The 24,467-nt window shown below is 42.2% G+C and overlaps 1 protein-coding gene across 8 annotated transcripts in view; it reads right to left on the bottom strand.

The window, feature by feature from the left end:
• Nucleotides 1-24,467, bottom strand: part of PCYT1B (phosphate cytidylyltransferase 1B, choline) — a 131,249-nt gene that overhangs the window by 83,605 nt on the left and 23,177 nt on the right. For 4 of the 8 annotated variants that reach the window (XM_072817474.1, XM_072817480.1, XM_072817483.1 and 1 more), the window contains exon 1: nucleotides 17,833-18,187. The exons of 2 other annotated variants lie outside the window; for them this stretch is intronic. In XM_072817474.1, coding sequence (XP_072673575.1) covers nucleotides 17,833-17,949 — 117 coding nt within the window. In that variant the 5' untranslated portion in view covers nucleotides 17,950-18,187. Of the gene's footprint in view, nucleotides 1-17,832; nucleotides 18,189-23,262; nucleotides 23,411-24,467 lie in introns of those variants that run through there. 2 more of the 8 variants (XM_072817477.1, XM_072817479.1) reach the window with 2 other exon arrangements.

Here is a 24,467-nt window from a genome sequence, read left to right as displayed (position 1 = left end):
TCTAGCTAAGTATGGTAGGCACAGATTATGAAGTAATAGGCACCATTAAAAACAGTAAGATACATACACACAGATGAGGAACAATTTTTAGAACAATTTTGCTAGTGACAAAGCACGATGTATAATATGTATACAGGTTATATAGTAGGATATCATGTATGATTAAAGAGAGAGAGAGAGAAATAGTTAACTGTAGAAATAGTTTAGAACTGTGCTGCCTAGTAGGATAGCCATTAGCTACATGTGCCTCTTTAAATTCAAATTTTATTTCATGAAATTAATGAAATATAATTACAAACTCCATTTCTCAGTCATTCTAGCCACATTTTAAGTGCTCAATAATCAAATGTAGCTAGCGGCTGCTACTATATTAGCACAGATATAAAACACTCCTATCATCACAGAAAGTTCTATTGGATGGCACTGGCCTAGAAGGAGATACAACAAATTAACTGGGGTTACCCCTGGGGAAAAAGATCACATTGGGAGAAGAGATGAAAAGATGTTTTCATCATTTACTCCATTTATGTCTGTTATTTTGTTTTATTTTTACATGAGAACACATTCATATAATTTATCTAATTTTATTTATTTTTTTTTTAATTTATCTAATTTTAAAATAGATTTAAAGAAATATTTCCTATCTTGGGAATTCAGAGATGCAGGAAATTTAATCCAGGATCAAGTGTTCCAAATGTCAGGGAAAGGTGTCTAACAGAAAAACAGGAGTACTTTAAAAAAAAAAAACTATTATTTATAAACTAACTGTTAAATGATATTATTCTCAGGTATATGGAACATTTAAAACTCATCTGAGCTTTTAAAAACAATTTAAATTGTCTACCCTCTATTCATGCTTCCAACATCCAACAAACACTACTTGAGGGCTTGCTGTATGCCAGGCACTAGTTTTAGGTTCTGAGGATACACCAGGGAACCAAAAAAAAAGACCTGAAGAACCCTGCCTTTGTGATCCTTAAAGATAATAAACAACAAAAAAGAACGTGAAATGCCTAATATGTTAAAAGGTGATAATGCTTAGAAAAAAATTAAAGCAAGGAAGGGGGATAAAGAATGTAGGGGGTTTGGAACACCTGGGTGACTCAATGGTTGAGCATCTGCCTTTGGCTCAGGGCATGATCCTGGGATCAAAATCTTTAAAAAATTATTTTATTTATTTATTTATTCATTCATTCATTCATCAGAGACACACAGAGAGAGGCAGAGACACAGAGGGAGAAGCAGGCTCCATGCAGGGAACCGGACCTGGGACTCGATTCTGGGTCTTTGGGATCACGCCTTGGGCTGAAGGCAGTGCTAAACCGCCAGGGGTTTATCTATAAATAGGACAGCCAAGGGAGTTGATATATGTGTCAGATATAAAGGACCAATTGAGCCATGCGGAGAAAGAACACTCCAAGCAGAAGAAAAATCAAGTGCAAAGGCCCTGAGGCACTAGCATGCCCAGCTTCTTCCAGGAATAACAAGAAGGGTTATATGCCTGGAGGAAGTGAACAAAAAGTAGTAAGAGATACAGTCAGAGAGGTGAGGTACAAAGGAGATCAGAGACATCAAATGGTATGGGGTTTTTAGGATGCTGTTCTGAACAAGAAGGAATATGATCTGAGTCTGAACAGGACCACCTGGCTGCTATGTTAAGGTTCAACTCTCAAAGGTCAAAGGCAGAACCAAGAAAACCACTAAGATAACTGGTATAATCATCAGTCAAGAGTAGGTAGATGGTGGCTGGGACCAGGGTGATAGCAGGGGAGGTGGTGAGAAGTAGTCAGATTCTGGATAGATTTTGAATAAATAAAAATTGAAATGGATTGAATGTAGAGCATAAAAGAATTAGAGGAAGCAAAGTAACTCCAAAGTTACTGGCCTGAAGAACTATAAAGATGGCGCTGCCATTCTCTAACATGGGGAAGACACTGGCAGAGTAGGTTTGAGGGTGGGAGGGACAGGATGGGGAAATTGAGAATTCCATTCTCACACATTTGGTTTGACATACCTATTAGATCTCCCAGTGGAGCTATCAGGTAGGTGGTTGGATTTACAAGTCTGAAGTTGGGGACAGAGAACTATAGCGTAACAGGTTAAAAAACCCTAGGAATATAAATGATATTCAAAGCCACTAGAACTGCATCCATTCATTGAGCTCGGGGCATGAGTGTAGGCTGAGGCAAGGTTCTGGTTGTCTAATGGGGAGACATTGTATATTTATGGCCAATCTCCTCTGACTACTGGCAGCTCTAAGAAAACAGGGACTTGGTCTGTCCTATGCATTGCTCTATCACTAGTTCCTAGGGCAGTACCTGACAAAGTTCTGGATAAACATTTGTTGAATGGAGGAATTTAGAGTCACTGAAGAGAGAAAAATTGCTGATAAAGAACTGGCAAGGGAATTATGGATAATGATTATTGATAAAGATTAAGCTGCATATGAAATATAATTACCAGTGTTTCCTACCTTTTTCTTATCATCATGATATATACTACGGAAACCTTGGGAAAAATCAAGGAAAGCAAAATTCACCAATAAGTCTACTTCCCAAATACAACCATTGTTAACATTTTCTGTATTTCTTTTAGGGCTTTCTGATATGTTATGCATACATATTAACAACTTTGGGATCTTAACTACATGGACAGTGTTTTCTCAGTATGGCCGGGTTATTATATCATCTAGTCTTCAACCTCACTATTTTCAAGGGTGTTATCAGGTGGTTCCATACCCGCTTTTTCTCTAGCCCAGAGACTCAAATATTCAAGCATGATTCTTTTAGGCAAGATAATGAAAAGCAGGGGCATCATATCCCAGAGATAGGATGTTAAAATTAAAAAGACAGAAGAGGGGATCCCTGGGTGGCGCAGCGGTTTAGCGCCTGCCTTTGGCCCAGGGCGTGATCCTGGAGACCCGGGATCGAATCCCACGTCGGGCTCCCGGTGCATGGAGCCTTCTTCTCCCTCTGCCTATGTCTCTGCCTCTCTCTCTCTCTCTCTCTGTGACTATCATAAATAAATAAATATTAAAAATAAATAAATAAAAATAAAAAGACAGAAGAGAAACAGGAACACCTAATTTATCTGTTCATTTTTCTATTTTGAAAGAAAGGGGCACCACAAACTATGACGTAGGTGAAAGAAGGTAAGTCATAAAGGTAGACACTCTAGTTGGCCTGGAGGCAAGCACTGGTTGGTGCAGGTCCTGAGAGGAGAGATTGGTAGGTACCTCCAAATGAGACATAATAGGCCATGGTTAAATTGAGTGGTAAGATAAATTTGAAGAATAGCCCTTTCGATAAAGTCATTTCTTTTTCCAAAAGTTCTGGGTAACTGGTTGCCCACTATGCTGAGCAGCCTCCCCCAGGCTTGGCCCACCCAACACTAATGATATCAGGCTCCAGTAGGGTGTATGATGAGACTCAAGCTGCTCAACTGCACCAGCGTGGCCACTTTATGACATGCCCCACCCTCTCAGGAATCCAGACTTCTCTAAATCCACCTCACTGTTATTTTCAATAGACTATTTTTTAAAGAAGTTTTAGATACACAGGAAAATGAGAAGGTACAAATTATTTCCCATTTAACTCTCACTAATTTTGATAGCTATAAGGCATTCTACTGAATAGAAAAAACATAATTTAAATATCTCTGTTGTTGAATATTAAGCTGTTTATATTTTACTAATATAAATAACATTCTAAACATAGTTCTGAACCTCTGATTATTTCCTTAGGATAGATGCCTAGGAGCTGAATTATTTAGACCAGGGGTATGAACATTTTAAAGATAAATATTTGTAGAACATTTTAACATGTATTGGTAAATTAGCTTCTACAAAAGCTGTCTCATTTATACTCATATTACAATGTATGAAAGCACCTAGCTTGCTGCCATCTCACTGGCTCTGAGTATTATCTTTGCCAATTTTATAGACCAAAAAATGGCATCACGCTGTTTCAATTTGCATTATTTTGATTACAAAAAAGATTGAACATTTTTCAAATGTTTATTAGCCATTTGTATTTTCTTCTGAGAATAATCTGTCCCTGATTCATTTTTCTATTGTTGAGAATAAATATTTTGAAATTAGTTAAAAGCAAAAGTATAGCACAGTTTTAAAGATTGTCTTAAATATTTTGAAAAATATACATTTTCCAACTATATCTAGAGTTCCCTCATAAGCAGCCCACTTTTAAACCAATATGTGAACACCTCCATTGAGGCCAGGCTAGTGATTACTGCCCTTCCAGTGACCAGAGATCAGAAATTTTATTACGCCCTAGTGATACTGGCTTCCTTAAAGCAGTGATCACCCATAAGCAATAACCCCCTCACACCCATGTGCCACCTTCTGAAATGTACTGTAAATAATACTATTCTAAACTAAATAAAACTGTACTAAATGAAACTATTCTAATAATACTTATTCTAGAATGTATGTTTCCCCCCACATTTTAACATCTCCAAGATTAGGAAGGGGTCTTACAAGAAATGTCTTAAAATCAGTATCGGCAATTTCCTGACATTGTAACATCCCTGCAATGGGACTCTATCTCCTAATGAATGGAACCTTAGATTCATGAAATGCATAGATGCTATTGGCAATAGAAAGTAATCATTTTTAACCTAGAGATTTAAAAATTCCATACCCTAAATAAATTTTTCTTTGGCCACTGAGCTTAAAGAGTTTATACTGAACATCAGTAACAAGCTTCTATCTTATTCATATCCCATCTCCTTCCCCAAAGGACTTGAGGTGACTTCAAAAAATAATAAACTTTGAAAATTTAATAGTTGCAAGATCTGGGCTGAGGGAGGAAATATGGGTTTCAACAAAGGTCAGAAGCAAAGTGAGCATGCACAAATACCTATCCTGATTCTCTACACTTTGGGCGGGTCACAAAAATGACTTTAAGCTCTCAGCAGTCCAAGCAAGGAGAAAGACAAAGTTAATATTGTCTGTAAGTGAAAAACAAAATAGCTACTGAAGGGAAGCACAGCATTTCCCGATGCCGAATTTTATAGAAATTCCTCCAGTGGTGCTGCCATAAGAGGCATGCTGAGTTATGCCCTGTGTTGGAACCAACATACTCAACAACAATGCCTTCATAAACACAATCCTTTTTTTTTTTTTTAGATTTGAGAGAGAGAAAAAGAAAACACAAGCAATGGGGGAGGAGAAGAGGGAGAAGCAGGTTCCTCACTGTGCAGGAAGCCCAATGCAGAGGCTTGCTCCCAGGACCCTGGGATCATGATCTGAGCCAAAGGCAGACGCTTAACTGACTGAGCCACCCAGGTGCCCCAAGACCACCTGTTTTTTTTTTTTAAGATTTCACTTATTTATTCATGAGAGACAGAGAGAGAGGCAAAGACACAGGCACAGGGAGAAGCAGGCTCCACGCAGGGAGCCCGATGTGGGACTCGATCCTGGGTCTCCAGGATCATACCCTGGGCCAAAGGCAGGTGCCAAACCATTGAGCCACCCAGGGATCCCCAAGACCACCTGTTTCTTATGTTTGTCTCTGCAGCACCCTCCATGCAAGGCAGAGCTTCAGAACCAAAAAGCAGCTTAAAAGAGCATGTCTATAAGAGGCCAAACATGCAGTCTGAATATGTTCTCTCCCTCACTGCTGGATCCAAGGGCAAGATCTAGAATATCGAGACCAGGGGTTTCTAATGTGGGATGGGCAAGACAGTCCATTAGAGAGCAACGCTTGTGCTTAGATTTATTTTTCAGGTTAAAAAACAAGAAGCATTACTGATTCTATTACACAGTTTTAACTAAACCAGTGCTCATAAGATCAAGCGGCTTAAAGCATTTCCCACAATGAAATATGAAAGTAGAAATCATATAAGCGCAGGCAAATGACAAGAATGTGGCAGAGCTGACCCTTCTACTCCTTGCAGAAGTCGTCCATCAGCCACATCACCAGGTGTCAACAATGAAGATCCAGTCAGAGCCACAGGAAGACAGCTGAGTAGACAATTAACACAAAGAGGGCTATTTCAAATATCTGCTACCATTAGCATTAAATTTCACCTGGAGTGTCTATTTTACCTTGAGATTTCAGGTAATGATCATATGGAGCTGCAGTAGTTACCAATGATACTGAAAAGCAAAGCATCCAGAACATGAAGACCAACCTCTATGATTTTTTTCAGCAATGTTTCAAGATGTGATACTCAGTCCAGTCCTTTGCAAAACACCATGGCACGCGATGACAAATGTGAAAAGCCTTTTTCAAATTTCCGTAATTCAATAAAGAAAAACCAAGTCTCATACCACCGCAGAAACAGATGCTTTTCATGCCACAGTAAAACTGGCTGCTCTAGTATGAAGGGAAAAAAAGTGATGTCAAACTAAAATGCATTCCTTTGTCAGTCAAATCTATTTAGAAGACATACAGAAAACATTGCTGCAGACTGGGAGAAACAAGCATTAGAACAAATTATGCAGTGTGGGAGGTTTGCCATACAGTTGGATGGAAGTACAGATATTTCTAACATGTTGCAGCCTGAGGTATTTGCTAGATTCTATTTCAATAATAAAACCCTTTTTTTCCCCTGAGCCACTAAAGGAAGGATGTTCCAAAGAATGTTTTCCAAAGAAAGATATTCCAAAGAAAATTGATTGTGCAAAGTGGATGACTTCTTTAATAAAAACAGTATTTTTCAGAAAAAAAGGGTAAATTTAACTACCAATGAAGCAGCTGCATTGCTGTGAGACCCCAGACTCCCACCAATTTGAGAAATACCGCTCTTTTTAAAAAAGATTTTATTTATTCATGAGAGACACAGAAAGAGAGAGAGGCAGAGACACAGGCAGAGGGAGAAGCAGGCTCCACGCAGGGAGCCTGACGTGGGACTCGATCCCAGGTCTCCAGGATCACACCCTGGGATGCAGGCGGTGCTAAACCACTGAGCCACCCGGGCTAGATCTGTCTTCTTTTCAATACCCTTTCTCTATTGGATCTCTAAATTTTGTTTCTTAGGATTCTATCCTGGAAGACTATGGGGTAATGTAGATTCATTTGGCCAGATCTCTTACAGATGTGGCAGATACAGGGAGGATTCCTTTAGCTTTAATTACAGCTCTCCTAGTTTCTCTTCCCTTAAAAAAAAAAAAAAAAAACAAAACCTCATAGGATGGTTCAGAGTCAGTCATTTACTAGAATCTGCCCCATAGCAGCATTATCTGGAGATACTCCTGCTAGCTAACCAGTTCCATCCACTTCCTTCTGAGTCTGGAAATGTGCTGTGAGGCCTGGTCATTGTTATAAAACACATACAGATTGGGCATCATGGCTTTTAATTCACAAATAACCTGATTAGGGTTAGACCCATCCTAGAAGTTCAAGGGCTTTACCTGTGCTCTCTTTGGGGCTGGGTGCTGACCCCTCAAGCACAGTGAAGCTCTGTTAAGGGCCAAGAGCTGTAATTTGAGGTAGGAATGGATACCATTCTGGGACGCTTGGGTGGCTCAGCGGTTAAAGCGTCTGCCTTCAGCTCGGGGCGTGAATCCTGGAATCCCGGGATCGAGTCCCACATCGGGCTCCCTGCATGGAGCCTGCTTCTCCCTCTGCCTGTGTCTCTGCCTCTTTCTCTTTCTCTCTCTCAGTCTCTCATTAATAAGTAAATAAAATCTTAAAGAAAAAAGGAATTGATACCATTCCTTAGAACGTAATCTGTGAGGTCACAAGAATTGTTTGGGAATGGGCAATCTGTTGTAGAGTGTTACCCTCTCTCCATTACTGTGGTCAGAACGTCTTTCAACTTTGTATTAAAGAACAATGCACATACAGAAACGTGAACATATCCTAAGGGTATTAACTCTGAACTTTCACAAAATGAACATATGCAGCACCCAGATCCAGTAACCAACCACTGCCAGCATCCATCCTGTGCTCCTTCTGCTATCCTGACTTCTAAACTCAGATTGGTGTGCCTACTTTTAAAATATTTAATAGAAATAGAATCATGTAGTGTATATTCTTTTGTGTCTGACTTCTCTCATTCAATATTATGTTTGTGAGATTTACCCATATTTTTGCAGGTGATTGTAGATGCTTCTTTCTCATTGCTGTGTAGCACTTCATTGTGTGAACATACAGCAATTTATCCATTCTACTTCTGCTGGGGATTTGGGTAGCTTCCAGTTGGAGTTATTATGAATAATGCTGCTAAGACCATCCTAATACTCATCCTTTGTAGCCATACGTACGTACGAATCTCATAAGAGAAGACTTGCCAGGTCAAAAATATTTACTTTGAATTTCTAAATTTACTAACAAGAGCCTAGACATCGAAATTGTTTCCATTCCTGGTCCCAAAGGCAGACAATGTGACATGGGAGAGCTAAATACAGCATTTCTCAAAGTGCACACAAAAACAACTTGCTTCCAACTCACCTGGAAGCGTGAGCAGGTGATTCTCCACTCGCTGATGTTGGGGAACTGGGCATAGTGGAAATAGGGGGCTTTAGAAGTCAGACCCAACTCATTTTAAATCCCAGCTTTGGGATGCCTGGGTGGCTCAGCTGTTGAGCGCCTGCCTTCGGCTCAGGGTGTGATCCTGGTCTGGGGATCGAGTTCTGCATCGGGCTCCCCTCAAGGACCCTGCTTCTCCCTCTGCCTATGTCTCTGCCTCTCTAGCTCCATATTTCTCATGAATAAATAAATAAAATCTTAAAAAAAAATCCCAGCTTTACCAGTTAGTACTTGATCTTTGGGGAATTACTTAATTCTTGTTTTCCTTATCTATAATACAGGGAATAGTAATTCTTATTTCACAGGTCTGCAGCCTGGTTAGAGGAGGTAACACATAGGAGGCACCAGCACCAGTGCCTAACACAGTGTGTACTCTTCCCCCATTTGCCCACAGAGGATAATTAGTGGGACCCCTAGTCTTAAGCCCAGTATAGAAGAATTCCCTTTTAACAAAACAATGTGAGGTATGATGGAATTTGGTATCATGTAGCTGTGTCTCTGGTCAATATCAGGCACACTAGAGATGAAGCACAGATGCATGTACCAGGGACAGGCTTTCGACATCATTCACGATGCTTCTATTAACCCATTATTACTGTTGTTATTCTTCCTAAATGCCAGTTTAAACAGCCATTGGCATACTTTTACACTGATGTCAGGTTCAACGTGCATGAATTACTAAGTGGAAAACAAAAACATCAAGTCAAAGACTCGGGCGAGAGGGAAGAAAGGATATGAACATGAATCCAGCTCGATGGGCCAGCCCTGTGCGGCCCTGCACGTTATGACACAGGCGTACACTAACAGGGCTTGTGGCTTTAGTTTCTAATCACTGTGTTTTCAAGTGTGCCTTCAGGATTGTTGAGTGTTCAACTGTCTCTTTATCCCCAAGCAGGGTCAGCTTCCCCAGCCTCCCATACAACCTGTCTCATGCTGGGATAAAGAGGAAGGTAAGAATGTTAAAACAATAATGCTATGGTCTGAGGCCAGCAACGGGTAATCAGATCCTAGCAAGGTAGAGGCTGTTACCTGGGAGATTATTGGAAGAAAATAGTCCTAGCTTGCAATGAGTTGGTTTGTTCCTACCTTCCTTGCTTTCTCCTTTTCTTCCCACCCCCAGTGATGGAATAAACCTTTTTCTACATTTTTTTCACCAAGGGGCACCAAGACGCTTTGTGTGGGCCCGAGTGAAAGACTCAAGAGTTTCAAGCCTATGGCCAGACCCACTGTTGGACTTTAAACCAAAGCGTTAAGAGTAAGTGGCTAGTAGCACCAGCTAGAGAAGGCCCCTAGAGCTCAATGCCATACTGTTGTGCCTCAAAGAAAACCCAGTATTTCAAATTTCAGTATTATGAAATAAATCAGGAGGTTATTACTGGCATTAAGAAGAGATTCAACCAAAAAAAAAAAAAGAGAGAGAGAGAGAGAGATTCAACCTAGGTTTCTTTGGACAATGACTAGAATGCTCAGCATGATTCAGAACAACTTCAACCCTTCTGAAGAAGCATAAAGTGGAAGACAACAGGTTTGTACAACCTAATGTAAAGTTTCAGACTATTTTGCAAACATACGTTATTCGGATTTAGCCAATGTGTCCGGCCATAAGATCATTCAGCCTGTTTTTATTGCAAATGGATAAAACCCAAAGGAGGGGAGAAGTGGGGTAGCCCTGGTTTGTGACAGCAGCATGAGATCAAATAGAACACACCAGGCTGGAGCATGTCCCATGGCTAGGGGAGCTAGAATCACCAGCTTGGAGCTGCAAAAGATCCTCTATCCAGCCCACCGTGGGGGTCAGAATCGAGGTCCAGAGAGGAGAAGGGACTGACTTAAGCCCACAGAGTAATTAAATGGCAAAACTCAAGTCTGAATGAGACTGTGGGCTCCAGTGAGCACGAGGCCTGGCCCCAGCCCTTCTGTGGGCCAGCCCAGTTCCCCCCGCAGGACCCCCAATCTAGATCTTCCCTGATCTTGGGGGTTGGTGTGGAGCCCCAGAAGCCCTAAGGGAACAGATCCATTCCCTCTTACCGGAACCACATCTCATCAGGAACCCCTCAGCCTTCCCAAGCTTCCCCAGCCCCACCCCTAGCCTGGAGGCCGCTGGAGAGGAAAACCCCGGGGTTGGACCCAACTTCTCAGGCTATCCCCAAATTATACTTCTGCACCTGCCAAGAACCTAGCCACTAATTTCACCTCCACCTTCACAGAGGGAAGCAAAGCTATCAGATAAGAAAGGCTTTCAACATTCAATACCCTCTCCTTTAAAACGTCTTATCCAAAACATCCTTGCCAGCTTCCTCATCACCACAGTGAAACAAGTGTCAATTTTCTTACCTGAAGCCAATTCTTCCACTTGTTCACTGGAACCCAATGTCTCTAGCCCAACACTCATTCCCGTCCTCATTTTCCCCCTATCACTTTCATTTTCCCCCTCTGGCTCTCTGCCATTTATATTTAAGTGTCAGTTACTACCATCTTACAAGAATGAGCCAACCAAAAGCCTTGGCACATTGAGTGGATGGAAGGGAGAATGGAAGCAAAGAAGGATACATGGAAGGAAAAAAAGAAGAGAGAAAAGCTAACCTCTCTCAACCTTAAATCCCGATTTATCCTTTGGACCCTACACATTCTATTTACCCCCTCAGGCAAGCTTCTACTCCCCCACCTTCTAAAGCCTCCTTGATTCCTTGCTATCTGCCTCTGCTCCCATCACATCACCGAAACATCATCACTGATCTCTTCTTTCTAAATCCAAAGGAGACTTTTCCTCATTATCTCATTTAATCTCTCTGCTACATGTGGTTCTATTGGACATCCCTACCACAGAGCTTATCATGCTGTTGGCCCTCTGATCTCCCAGATATTAGACAAATGCCTCTCCGTCTTCTTTTCACGATCCTTCCTCTATTGGCTCTTTTTTTTTTTTTTTTCCTTACTGGCTCTTTATATGGTGTTCGCCAGGGTTCCATTCTGGAAAGATTCTGGGATAAAGGAGATTAATTTAGCCAGATTTCACAAAGAGACAGGCAGATATAAGGAGCCTTCTAATAGCTTTAATTACAGCTCTTCTATTTTTCCCCCTTCTAAGAACCTGATAGTATGGCTCAGGGTCAGTTATCTTCTAGAATTACCCTGTAGTAGGATTATCCTGAGGCACTCTTGCTAGCTAACCATTTCCATTACCATTTTCTTAGTCCAGAAAATGTATGACTCAATTTCACTAATTTAATTTCACTTCCATCCCCTCCATGCTGACCTCTCCCAGATCTCCAGCTCCAGCTCAGAACTCTCTCCTGAGTTCCAAAACCAAACATTGACTAGACGCCTCCAAATGGAAGTCTCCATGGCATCCCCAACAGAACTCTCAACAAACTACTCTCCCTTGGTACCATCACACCTCAGTGATGGCACCCACTTGAGGGAGCCAGAAAACGGAGTCTTCCTTGATACTGGCCAACCCTCAGATTCATTATCAAATCCTAGAGTGTTGACCTCCTTAGTGCCTCCCATGGGCATTCTGTTCTCTCCTTCTCCACTGCCATCCATAACTTCAAACTTGATCATTCTCATTAGCCTCCTTTGGTTAGCCTCCTAACCAAAACACAACAGGGCAAAAGAAAATATTAAGAGTGCAAAATATAAAGTGGTTTCTTTGCTATGAATAAATATAAGCATGTACATATCTATGTGTCTGTTGGGCAACACAAAATGTATTTATCTGAGAAGCTCTGGCTTCTCAGAGCTCATCCTTCACAGGTCTGTACAGGTATCTGAGCTCCTTCTAAAGCCACCTATGGCTACTGAGCACTTAAAACTGGTCTAAATTTAGATGTGTTGTGAGTACAACATACATACCTGATTTCAGACAGTATAAAGAAAAAATATAAAACACCTCATTCATTACTTTGATATTGATTAATGTTGAAATGATAATATTTTTTGGTTATATCAGGCTAAACAAAATATATCATTAAAATTAATTCCATCTTTTTAAACTTTTTAAACCGTGGCCGCTAGAAAATTTTAAGTTATAATGTATTTCTACTGACAGCATTGGTCTAGAGGCTGCAGTGTGCCACTTAACCATGGGAACTTAAGATCCCCTCCCCTTTAAAATGTCTTAGCCAGGGGATACCTGAGTGGCTCAGTGGTTGAGCTTCTGCCTTTGGCCCAGAGCGTGATCCTACAGTCCCAGGATCAAGTCCCACATTGGGCTCCTTGCATGGAACCTGCTTCTTCTCCCTCTGCCTATGTTTCTGCCTCTCTCTGTGTTTCTCATAAGTAAATAAAATCTTTTAAAAATAAATAAAATAAAATAAAATAAAACGTTTTGGCCAAAGAACTGAGGTCCATAGAGGAGAAGTGATTTGGCTTAAGCCCACACAGTAAAGTAGACTGACCCTTTCCATGTAGACTGACCCTTTCCATGTCCCAAAAATGTTTTTGGATCAGCAAGTTACATCTTTTCTTCAAATGCAGGGACTTGTCTCAACTTGGGGGTCAGGTTAAGGGAATTTTCTCTCCTGGGAAGTACTTCTGCTTAATGGATAAAATATAGCTTAAAAGCTGTGTTAAGTCCAACATATTAAAATTGAAGTCAAACTTACAAAAAAACCTCACCTCTCTTCCCAGGGATTTCAGCATCCTGGAATGCGTTCAACATAACAAACTACTATCTTCTGTTAAATGGGAATGATATTCATGGGCAGGGCTATAGATTTCTTCTTTTATTCCTTCCCACAGCACCTGATGCATTGCTGTACATGCAAGTTGCTAACAAGCTGGCTATCTGGATCCTATTGAGAGGGGACCGAGTTTTCTCTCAGGTACCTTCTAAAGCCTGGCATCACTGAATGCTTTAAATCCTCCTCACTGCCTGAATGAAGACACACACACAGCCTTCTCATTTCTTTATGCTCAAACACCAAAGTGAAACTAAGAACCTACCCATCTTTTTACCAACTTAGATTTATTTCTTCCATAAGGACTTTAGCATGAGGCAAATGGGGGGCTGGAGGGATGGTGAAGGAGCATTAAATGGAAGAAACTGATTCACTGTTTCCATGCTCAATACTCCTGACTAGTATCGATCTGCAAGAAATGGAAGTTGCATTTGGACCAAGACCAACAGGAAGAGGTCTAATAATAACCTTGGGCAGAATTCCAGTTGACCACAGTAAATGCCCAAGGAAACTCATGTTTATTTTCACCAACACAGCACACTAAGTATCTCCCTCTTAAAATATGTGTTGCTCTGAGTGTTTGAATAGATGATGATACTAGTAGAGGAAGCCACGGATGTCTCTGGAAATCCAGTCATCTTTTTGAGCATTAGCGAGTGAGCATCCTACCTCCCAACTGACATAATGCACCTTCTGCAAGACAGCAGTCTCTTGGCACGGCTCCACTTTGAAGTAAAGCCTGAAATGAACTCCTGCTACCATGGCATATCGAACCAGCCTTTTTTTTTTTTTTTTTTTTTGTTTCCAAGACCTTCTCAGTTGATCTGTGGTACATCCATCTTCATGAAAGTGACCACTGCAGGCTAGAATTACAACTTCCTTCTGACAGCCCAAGGCACTCCTAGAACTTGGCCAAGGTCATTAACCAAATCCTTAAGCAGACAGCTTTTGGGGTACCTGGGCCACGTCAGAAAGGGTTTATGGGGTATTTACTGGCCCAGAAGATTTGTCTAGGCACAATCTGAGAGTTGGGGACACTCCAACTTGCCCACAAAGTGTCCTCATCCCTCAGGAATTGGGTCCCCAAGCAGGGCTATGATGTCATATCACCCATGAGCACTCAGTTTCTCTTCTTGACAGTCAAGCTTATGAGTCACCATGCATCATGTGTAAGCAAGTAAAGAGCAAAGAAGGGATAACACCTCAAAGATCAAGAATAAACATTGTAACCATGGGAAGAAGAGTTCTCAGAAGCATCAAACCTGAACACCATGGTGAAGTAGTAAGGGTATTAGATCACATCCTAAGGTATAAGTTTTATCAGAAAACCTAGGTAATATCCTGTTATTTCTTTTCTAATTTCTTTATCAATGTTACTTAATCTTATTTACTCCTTTCCTTCCTTGTATTTTTTTCCAATGAAGAATAAGGCAGGTGGAAAAATTACAAGTATTCCTTGCAGAAAAATGTCCCCTTGAACATGATTGCACTGCATCCTCAAAATCTTTATCAATTTGCTAGCTACAAGGATCTAAAATATAGACTGCTTCAAAGCCTGCTTATTTATGTGCGCCTGCTTCCCACTTCAATCCCATCAGGGGCTATGCCAGGCTCTGTATGAGAGTCCAGAGATATGCTGATGACAAGACCGGTTTCTACTCCACCTCTGCCAGCAAACGTGGACTCACAGAGAGGTCAGCACACTTTCTGCCCTTACTGCACCTGGTAACCCACCTCTAAGCACGCAGGGCCCTTATCAACCTGTAGGCAAAGTATCTGTTCATGCGTCAGCCTCTTCTAGAATCCCTAGATCACAAACTGCTCGAGGGCTCAGACAGAGCTCAGCGCATGGTAGGTTCTTGATCATTGTGGGCTGAGCTAAGCAAGATCACAACTGACAACCTTCGCTGAAAATATATAGGCAAATGCACATAGACACAGGGCCACTGTACACATCTTTTCAAGTGCCAAGCTTAAAAAAGAGCACAGTTCATTACAAAAGGGGGCGCTTGACACAACTTGAGACTTAAATAAAATTTGTACTTAACAGACCATGATGTTAGCAACAGAAGTTCACATTCTAGTACTTGCGATAAAGCTTTATGGCCCTTTATATACCCAGAAATTTCCTTTTCCATATCCCCAGGTGAAGTCAGAGAATGGGGAGCCAGTGCCTGCCTCAATGAATACAATGAGAACCATTTTGCTAATAGCTAATCTTTTTTTAAGAAGATGTTTTGTTATGGAGTCATGTTTCCTCTCAACTATGTGAATTCCAGTTTGAGAAAAAGTGGGAGAAGGAGCCTGTCCTCTGAAGGCTCTCTTAAGTCTTTCATGAACTTTAAATAACTTTGGAACTCATCGGCCACACCCTGCTGATGAGTGCAGTGCCAGTAACCCAGGAGTGATTTTGAGCAATATCGGTGGGTACTGGGAGAAACAAAAAATTTATTCAATTTGAAATGTGAAGATATTAGCAAAGCTAAATAGATGGACAGAAACTACTAAAAGCCATAAGAAATGTTATTTAATGTTTTCACTTGCCACTCTCTCCATCAGCTTCATTATTAAGTAGTTAACATGTGCCTTAGCTATTCAGGTAAAATCATCAGCAAAGGAGGGTCAAGCTCTGAAGTGTACATCTAAATGGAGAGCATACCCTACAGTGATCAAAGTTTGCTGGGAAAAGGTGATTCTAAAAATTGAGTAGGGGTTTATAAATTGGCTGCAACCGCTATTTAAACAGCAAAATTTCAGTGGACCATGATAATGATGGACAACATGGCAAGTTTTCATCAGACATAGATTGAAACCATTGCTTTCACAGTTCAACTTCTGTTACACACACAAACCTACTTTAAGTTAGACCTGCATAAAAGAAGGGAAGGGAATGTGCCTCACTCCAGAGTGTGTTGTAGGAGAAAGATCTTCCACTTGGCAGGTGTAGAGCTCTGGGTTCAAATTGCAGCTCTACCCCTTGGAAGCAACGTGATTTGGGGGGAAGTCAGGTTGCTTACCCGCTCTGAACCTCAGTTTTCTCATTTCTAAAACAGCAGGGAGGTGGAAGGATGACACTGCCAGCTTTTTCAGGGTTCTTGAGAGTCACCTCCAGGATGAGATGTCACAAGTCAGAGGGCAAAGCATTTCAACTTTCTTCCTTCTCTTGATTTCCTCTGCTGACTCTCTCAGGCAGAAGCAACCAAGGAGCCGAATAGTTAAAAGGCAAAAAGGGAAGGAAAAGAAGTGGGCAGGAGAGAAAGGATACACAAACTGGAACTGGATGCTGCCTCTCTCTCCCTTCCCTTTACCCAGTCGAGGTGTGTGATGCAAATTTGAATACCGGGTTTAACTTTTTTAAAAAGTATGCATTGGCATATATATGCCATTCAGTAAGTGGCTCAGGTGCTGAGAAGTTGTTAATATTAAACTGCCCTAAGATATATTTTATAAAATAGAAACACAGTGAACCAAAGCACACAGCACTCGAATATAACTTCCTTTGTTTTCATATTTTAGGAAGTTGTTCTAAGGCGGCCTTTGAACCTTTGTAACCCTTCTGAAGAAATAATGGATGCATGATGGGCTGGCCTTGGAATCTGTGAGCCCTCATTCGGGGAGTTCACAGAAAATGCTACATCACAAAATACTTTTTAAAAAACCTCTTCCCAGGGTCAGATTCCATATCCAATCAAAATATGGCATCTCTTAACTGGGGGAAATTGCTCAAAAAGGATAGCTCTAACTAGTGTGCCACTTAGACTTGAGGGTTCAAAGAGAGGTCTCTCCAAGTTTCACAAGACTTCAGGCCACCGAAAAACCCACGACCCACTTGGTGGTTTTGATTCCTCGAGGATACACACTGAGGTGGTTGAGAACCATCTTCCACACCTGCTTAAGTAATCATGCCCTTGGCAGAGAAACTGATCACATTTGGGAGAGCAGTCACTGAGATGGAGGGAAGCTCTGAGTGCCTGGTTCCCACACTTTGCGTTATTAAAGGCATGCAACCCCTTTCTAAGTAGTGAACGTAGCTTCCCCCCAGGTTCCCACTACCTGAAGACCAACCCTCCCAGCACGGTCCGGAAATGCTGAGGAGTCCTTTAAAATGCACCTTATTTCTAACTACATCACTGAGGGACTCTTCTACTTATTTATTCTGCCGTCTTGAAACAAACGGGGAAGTTTTGCTTCCATATCATCTTCGTTTTTTCCAAAATTGCCATTAGGCACCGAAACGAGTTGGGCACCAAATCATTTCTCAGCTAGAATTTAGAACTTAACAACGGACTCGTCTCAAGCTTTGCAGAGAAAAATAGCATTTTAAAACGCACTGTCGGATCCTTTTTTTTTTTTTTTTCTTCAGACGAGAATACACCTAAAAGGAAAAAGGCCATCCCCTCCTCCCAAGGCAGAAAAACAGCATAGCCCAAGCAGCCCGTTTCCTACCCAGCCAATACAATAATGCTTTGTAAGCTGAGAGCAGCGCCCCGGTATAGAAGCTAAGTATAAACAGCTGAGAAGGATTAGGCAGTAGCTCCATTCTCATTTACATGAAAATCCTCCAAGCATCGTTTTTCCTCGCTGGCTGCAGGCGCATAAGGAACTCTTTTGTGCCATAGCCAAGCATAACATTTGCATCCTTTGTCTTTACTTACCAGTCGAGGCTGTGGGCATGTGTGCTCTATTTCCTCCATGGTTTCTGAGGGAGGCTCATTGGAAAGGGATTTTGGGATACCTGTTTCTGACTCAGCATCAGTGGTAAGTACTGGCATGGCCAGCGAATGCTCCCTCCAGCTCTACACCCTCTGTGAGTCTCCTCCCAGGCAGAGAATGTTTTCTTTGTCACGTATTTCTCTCTTCTTCACCCATCCCCCTTCTTCGCCCCTTCTTTCTGTCTCCCCTGGGGGGGGGGGAGTGAAGAGGTTACCCCCTGACCCCCGCCCGATTCCTTCTCGGAGAAGCCAAAAAGGCAAGGCCTCAGTTTATCACTATAACAACCAGACGGCACTGGAGCGGCGGGTGCGGGATACAGTACCTCATTTGCATGGAGCGCGCTGGTTGGCTACTGTCATCATAGTACCACTCCGCCGGGGAGCGGCCGGGCCCCATTGGCTGGCCGGCCGTGCCCACGGGGCCCGAACTCGCTGCTTTTGTTTCTTCTGCTTAATTCAGTTGCAAAGGTCCCTGTCCACACCGGGCAAGGAATCCGCGCTGCGCTGCCCAGCTAAGAGAAACCCGCTTCCCTAGGAGCCCGGGACTGCTTGGCGAGGACCGTAACAGACCCGCGCTATAAAGAAGGCCCACGTCCCTGGCATGTTTCCCTGGCATGGGTGTTTGATGTGCTAGAGTCAGAATTTTGCTAAGTAAGAGTCACCCTGAAGACAAAGCAGGTGCCCTCAATTGCCAGCTGGCCTCGGAGGGCCTCTCGGGGCATTCACTGTGCGCACCTGCGTGTTGCGCACTGGCAGCCCCTGTCCAAGGCCTGGGGTAGCCCCAGAGCCTACCCCTGGGCTGCCCTGGGAGCAATTTGAAGGAGGTGGACTCTCTGACAACTTGCCTCTCGCCTCGGGCTGCCCCCCCCAGTTGCTGTCTCCCGCGGCCACTTCTCCCTCTCCCCGGCCATTCAGAGTTTCCTCAACGAACCCTTCCTTCTTGCCCTTGTCTGCCTTTCAATGCACTGTTCCATAAACTGGTCTCTTATTCTCCCGTTTTACCAGTCGTGGGGTCCATTCTCCTAAGCCCGCTGCTCTCAGCCAAGTGCTCACAGCAGTCACAGAAACCATCCAGTTGAGGGCTTAGTGATGATGTGCCTTAATGTCTAAATCATCCATGAATATCTCCCATTTAAAGAGGGGTGCTCTGAAGACACACACTCAAACATTTACAAAGGTATTCGTTCCAATGAAATACCGCACTGTTAGTAACATTAATAAAACTCATGGTAATTGCTAGCATCTATTAAGCACAGGCACAGTGCTAAGGACTTTACCCAGATTTTAATCTTCATTCGAACCCAAAGAAGTCGATCCTATTATTATTCCCATTTCACAGGTGAGAAAATTGCAATTTAGAGTAATTGCCCAGAGCCTCAAACTTATAAGCAGAGTTGCGGGGATTGGAAAGATTTGCAGGGGAGGTTGGGGAGGAGCCGGGATGTAGCAGGTGCAGTAGTGTAGAAAAAGGACCTTGGTAGGAGTTCTCTTAAGACAAGTCCCTGGGTTTCTAGGGCTTTTATTTTATTTTATTTTATTTTTTTATTTTTTAAAGATTTTATTTATTTGTGAGACACACACACACACACACACACACACACACACACAGGCAGAGACACAGGCAGAGGGAGAAGCAGGCTCCATGCAGGGACCCTGACATGGGACTCGATCCCGGGACTCCAGGATCACACCCTGGGCTGAAGGCAGGCGCTAAACCGCTGAGCCACCAGGGCTGCCCTAGGGCTTTCATTTTAATGTATACCAGTGGTTTTCATCCAAGTGTGGTCCAGGACCAGCAGCACCAATATCAGCATCATCTGGGAGCTTGTTAGAAATGCAGATTACTGGCCCCTCAAGACCTGATTCTGTAGGTCTGGGATGGAGCCAGCAACTGCGTTTCTAACAAGTTCCCCTGATGATACTAATGCTGCGGGTCCAAGGACCATACTTTGAGAACCAGTAGTCCAAAGGATGGAATAAAAATACTGCCCTGCCTCCCTCACAGAACTTGGGAGATCAAATAAATATCATGTGAAAGCACTTTGTAAATTAGAATGTTATATACTAATATAAGGGGCTTCGTTTTCATTACTCCTTGAATAAGCAAAGAGAGCTAGCCCTAAAAGAAAAAGAAAATGGATCCTGCAGCATAGATTTACAGTTTGATGGTTACAGATCCTGGCACGTTGAATGACATCACTTGACGTCGCCATTATTACCTATGCTTAAGAGAGCTCCAATAATGCAAGGATTCCAGTGACACTGGGTCATCTGAAAAAGGGCTGTCCTGCCCACTTCCTACCTGCCCTATCTGCCCTCCTGGAAACACAAAACACCTCAAGCTGCAAGCTTAGCTCTAACAAGTCCTTCAAGCTGGCAGAGCCAAGCCCTCCATTACTTTTAGGAGGTCCTTTCCATCCGTGCTGGGGGATATGGGCGTGATATTGTTCATCTAATCTCAGTATTTCCTTTGCCTCGTGGTGGCAGTCCTCAAAGTGTGGTCCCCAAAGGAGCAGCAAAAGCAGCTCTGGAGACTTGTCAGAAATTCCTACTCCCCACTCCAGATCGACTGAATCAGAAAACTCAGGCAGTGGAGACCAGGAATCTGTGTTTCAATAGAATCTCCAGGCTTTAGAGGCATTTTGCCATATGCTAAAGTTTGAGAACCACTGTCTAGAGCCACACAGTCTCATTGGAAAGCCCTTCACCCCCTCACCCTCCTTGGGTCCTGGGCCACCAAGCTGCCAGCTGGTTCCTAATTGGTCCTCTAATTCCTTCTCTAGAACAGGAGACTCACCTGTCCACCTGCCTATTTAACAGAGATCTGGTGTCTAGTGGGGTCTTGGTGGGAGTTATTTTAACTTGGGGACTTCCTACTGCTATTAAGGTGATTAGCTGAGAATGACCAGTTAATTCCACAGTATGGAATTAAATATCCCATAACCCTCCAGGGTTTATGCCAAGAGAAAGGGGTTGGCTATAAAGGGATAACAGAAGGAAAGTTATTGGGGTGATGGAATTGTTCCCTGTCCTGATATAATGGTCACACAAACCTATACATGCGTTAATGTTGTTAAAAACTCTGTGGAGGATATTTGTCAGTACATGCTGACAGCCTTTAGAACATTCATGCCGTTTGACCTAGGAATTCCCCTTGGGAATTTATCCCCAAAGAAATACTCAGAGAAGTACACAAATAATTATGTACAAAGACACTTAATGCAGAATTACTTACAATTGGCAAAAAAAATTTTTACAACTTATAGCAATAGGAGTAATGGTTAAACAAGATACATTCATATAGTATTACACCTGCATTAACGGTCATGTTTTCAAAGAAAGTCTAATGCTATGGGAACAGGGTACCACGTCAGGTGGAAAAAGCATGCCACAGAATATGATATCAAAAAATGATCCCAATTATGGGATATGTACCTGCTTAGAAAAAGTACTGGAGGGAAATACACCAAGATGTTAATAATGACATCTTTGAACTGTGGGATTAAGGGCAATTTTTTGCCCATAAAAATGAGTATATATTACCCTTATAGTCAGGAAAAAAGTTATGAAGTGCTGGGTATGGGGTCAGGGTGAGGCAGACAGACATTAGCACCTGACCAAATACAAAGAGGCAGGGACTCAGAGGAAACGAAGCTGGGAGGAGCCCTATCTCCAATTAGTCGAAGTAGAGGAAATGTTTTGGATGGAGGCAGGCTGTTGAGAAAAATCTCCAGGGAGCATTTGGGGACAGGGGTCCTAAGTTTCATACCCTCTGCCAGCAGGGTATGGCTTTAGTTGAGAACTTGTCAGATCAGTGCTGCCCCTCACAAGCACTCTTACCTTTATATCTACCATCTGTCGGGGACCGCTTACATTCTTAGCACTATGCTTGGTACTTAGGGGATGCTTATAAGACCCACAACACCTAATCAGATACAAATAGTGGCCTTACTTTGCAGATGAGGAAACCAAGCCATAGCGATCAATCTTCACATCAGCTTGGAAGGGACCTACAAATTACATTATTCTCCCTGCAAGCATTCTTCACTTCAACAACATCAAATTGTTGAAAACACCATTCCCAAAGATCTGCAGGAAGAACTAAAATTCTCTGAAATTTAAATTAAATCTCTCTGAAAGAGCAGAAGCTGTCTGAGCCTGATCTCCCCAGTCCTCATTGTGGTGGACAACAGGTGGCCCACTGCCACCTGCCAGCAAATGCGTCCCTCTGTCTGAGGGCTTCCTCTGGCCCTGGGAGATCCCCCACCAGCAGCACCAAGGAGGCAGGGTTGAGGGGTCAGAAAATTAGCAGCCCACATCCCTAAGAGCTCTCGACCAGTGACAAGAGTGAAAGTATAAACATCCCACTGCTCTCAGCCCTCAAGGGGAATGACCCTGAATCCTATGCTCCACGTGGACTCCCAGGGTTCCCCAATGAGACTAAGTTCCAGTTGCCAGAGTGGTAGCTGGCTTGACAGTGCACCCTCCATTGCCTGCCTTTCTTGCCTTGTCTTCCTTGCCCACACTCCTGTAGCTGTCTCCTTGACTCATTTCCCAAATGAACTACTTGAACTTGAATCTTTGTCTCAGGATCTGCTTCTGGGAAATCTCCCACTAAGACTATTTCCGTGCCCCATCACGGAGTGTTAATATCTGTTTCTTATGGCAAAATATCTTTTATATCCTCATATGGATGAGAATGAGCCATAACATCCTATGTAAATGTCCATTAGCCTATTTTTTAATTTTTTTTAAATGTTTATTTATTTATGATAGTCACAGAGAGAGAGAGAGGCGCAGAGACACAGGCAGAGGGAGAAGCAGGCTCCATGCACCGGGAGCCCGACGTGGGATTCGAACCCGGGTCTCCAGGATCACGCCCTGGGCCAAAGGCAGGTGCCAAACCTCTGCGCCACCCAGGGATCCCCCATTAGCCTATTTTTTAAAGTAGGCATTACACTTAAGCTTTCTCTTCTTTAAAAATACCTTTTTCTTCCCTTTTATTTTCCAATCTCTAATCTGGTCATCCTGCTAGAAATTTTATATATATTGGATAAAAGTGTTAGCTCAACCCGTACTGGTAACTTTAAATTATTTACCTATTGGGACACCTGGGTGGCTCAGTGGTTGAGGTTGAGTGTCTACCTTTAGCTCAGGTAGTGATCCCGCATGGGGCTCCCCAAAGGGAGCCTGCTTCTCCCTCTCCTTATGTCTCTGCCTCTGTGTGTGTCTCTCTCATGAGTAAATAAATAAAATCTTTTTAAAAATTATTTAACTACAGTTAGTATGCCCCTACATATATGATACTGCTCTTAATATTTATCAAGAATGCCATATGTAAAACTTCCTTCTTTCTATGTCTTTCCTCCTTACCATCAATCCTGGCTCCACTATTTCTTCCACCTTTCTTTTTTCTTTCTCATTCATTTTTTCCTCACTGCCTCAGATTTACCAAATAAGGAATTTAACGCAAAGCAAGAAAGGAGACTGAAAAAGCAAGGTAAATTAGACAGAATTTAGAGTTTCCCGGAAACCATTATTACCTTCTATGGAATTTTGTCACTTCTATGGCTCTATTTTGAGCCGCTTCCCAGGTTTCCACATGTGGTTTATGCTTTGGACCTAAAACCTAACATAAATCAGAAAGAATATTTCACCATACTAAGTAATGAAACCAGGCATAAATCCTCTTCACCTACTTTGGGAAAACTATGGTAATAAAAATATTTTCCAGTGTAAAGCATTTTACCTCTCACTTGGTGCTTTTTATTGAATTATATCATAATAGCACTCTAAGATGGACAGGTTTTAATACTAAAAATTTTCAAATGAGCAAACAGAATCAGAGAGGTTAAGTGTCTTGAGTAAGGTCACACAGTAATGGGCCAAACTACCACTTGAATCCAGGTCTCCTGAATCAAAGTTCAACTCTGTTTTCCACCAAACTGCACTACATAACTTTTTAATCTAGCTATATTTGCTTTGTTAACAAGGCTACTAAGCTACCTCATGCATATTTCATCATCCCAAACACCCCCTTCACTGCTTTTCTATTGAATTCATGTAACATGAAGCACTCTTCACTTATATTCATTCACTTCATTTCCTGTCTCTAAAATCAAGGACCTGGACTCACGATAGGTGCTTGCATTTACTTAAGAGAGAAAAATAAACACAGATGCATTTCCAGATTCACCAGTGGGTCAAGAGGCAGGCTGATACAGGTCCACGACCTATACAGGCCATTGGGGGGAAAATAATGGACATAAAAAGTAGTCAGAGCTTCAAAGCTTATTTTTTTAAAAACAAAACCAAGAAGATACAATGAAAGTGCTTTATTTTATTCTGAACGTGGATTTTCTTCTTTTTCTGGTCTCTCATAACTAAAAAAAATTAACTTGGGCTCAATCATTTGACCAAAATGTATTGAGTCTAAGCACAGTTTTGTTTTGTTTGTTGATTTTATTTATTTTTATTTATTTATTTATTTATTTATTTATTTATTTATTTATTTATTTATTTGAAAGAGAGCACAAGCAGCAGAGTGTCAGGGAGAGGGAGAAGCAGGCTCCCTGCTG

The sequence above is a fragment of the Canis lupus genome, chromosome X (genome assembly GCF_048164855.1).
Source record: "Canis lupus baileyi chromosome X, mCanLup2.hap1, whole genome shotgun sequence".
In the NCBI taxonomy this organism is placed as follows: domain Eukaryota; kingdom Metazoa; phylum Chordata; class Mammalia; order Carnivora; family Canidae; genus Canis; species Canis lupus.
The sequence above is the reverse complement of the archived record's forward strand: the minus strand, read 5'-3'. Positions and strand labels throughout refer to the sequence as shown.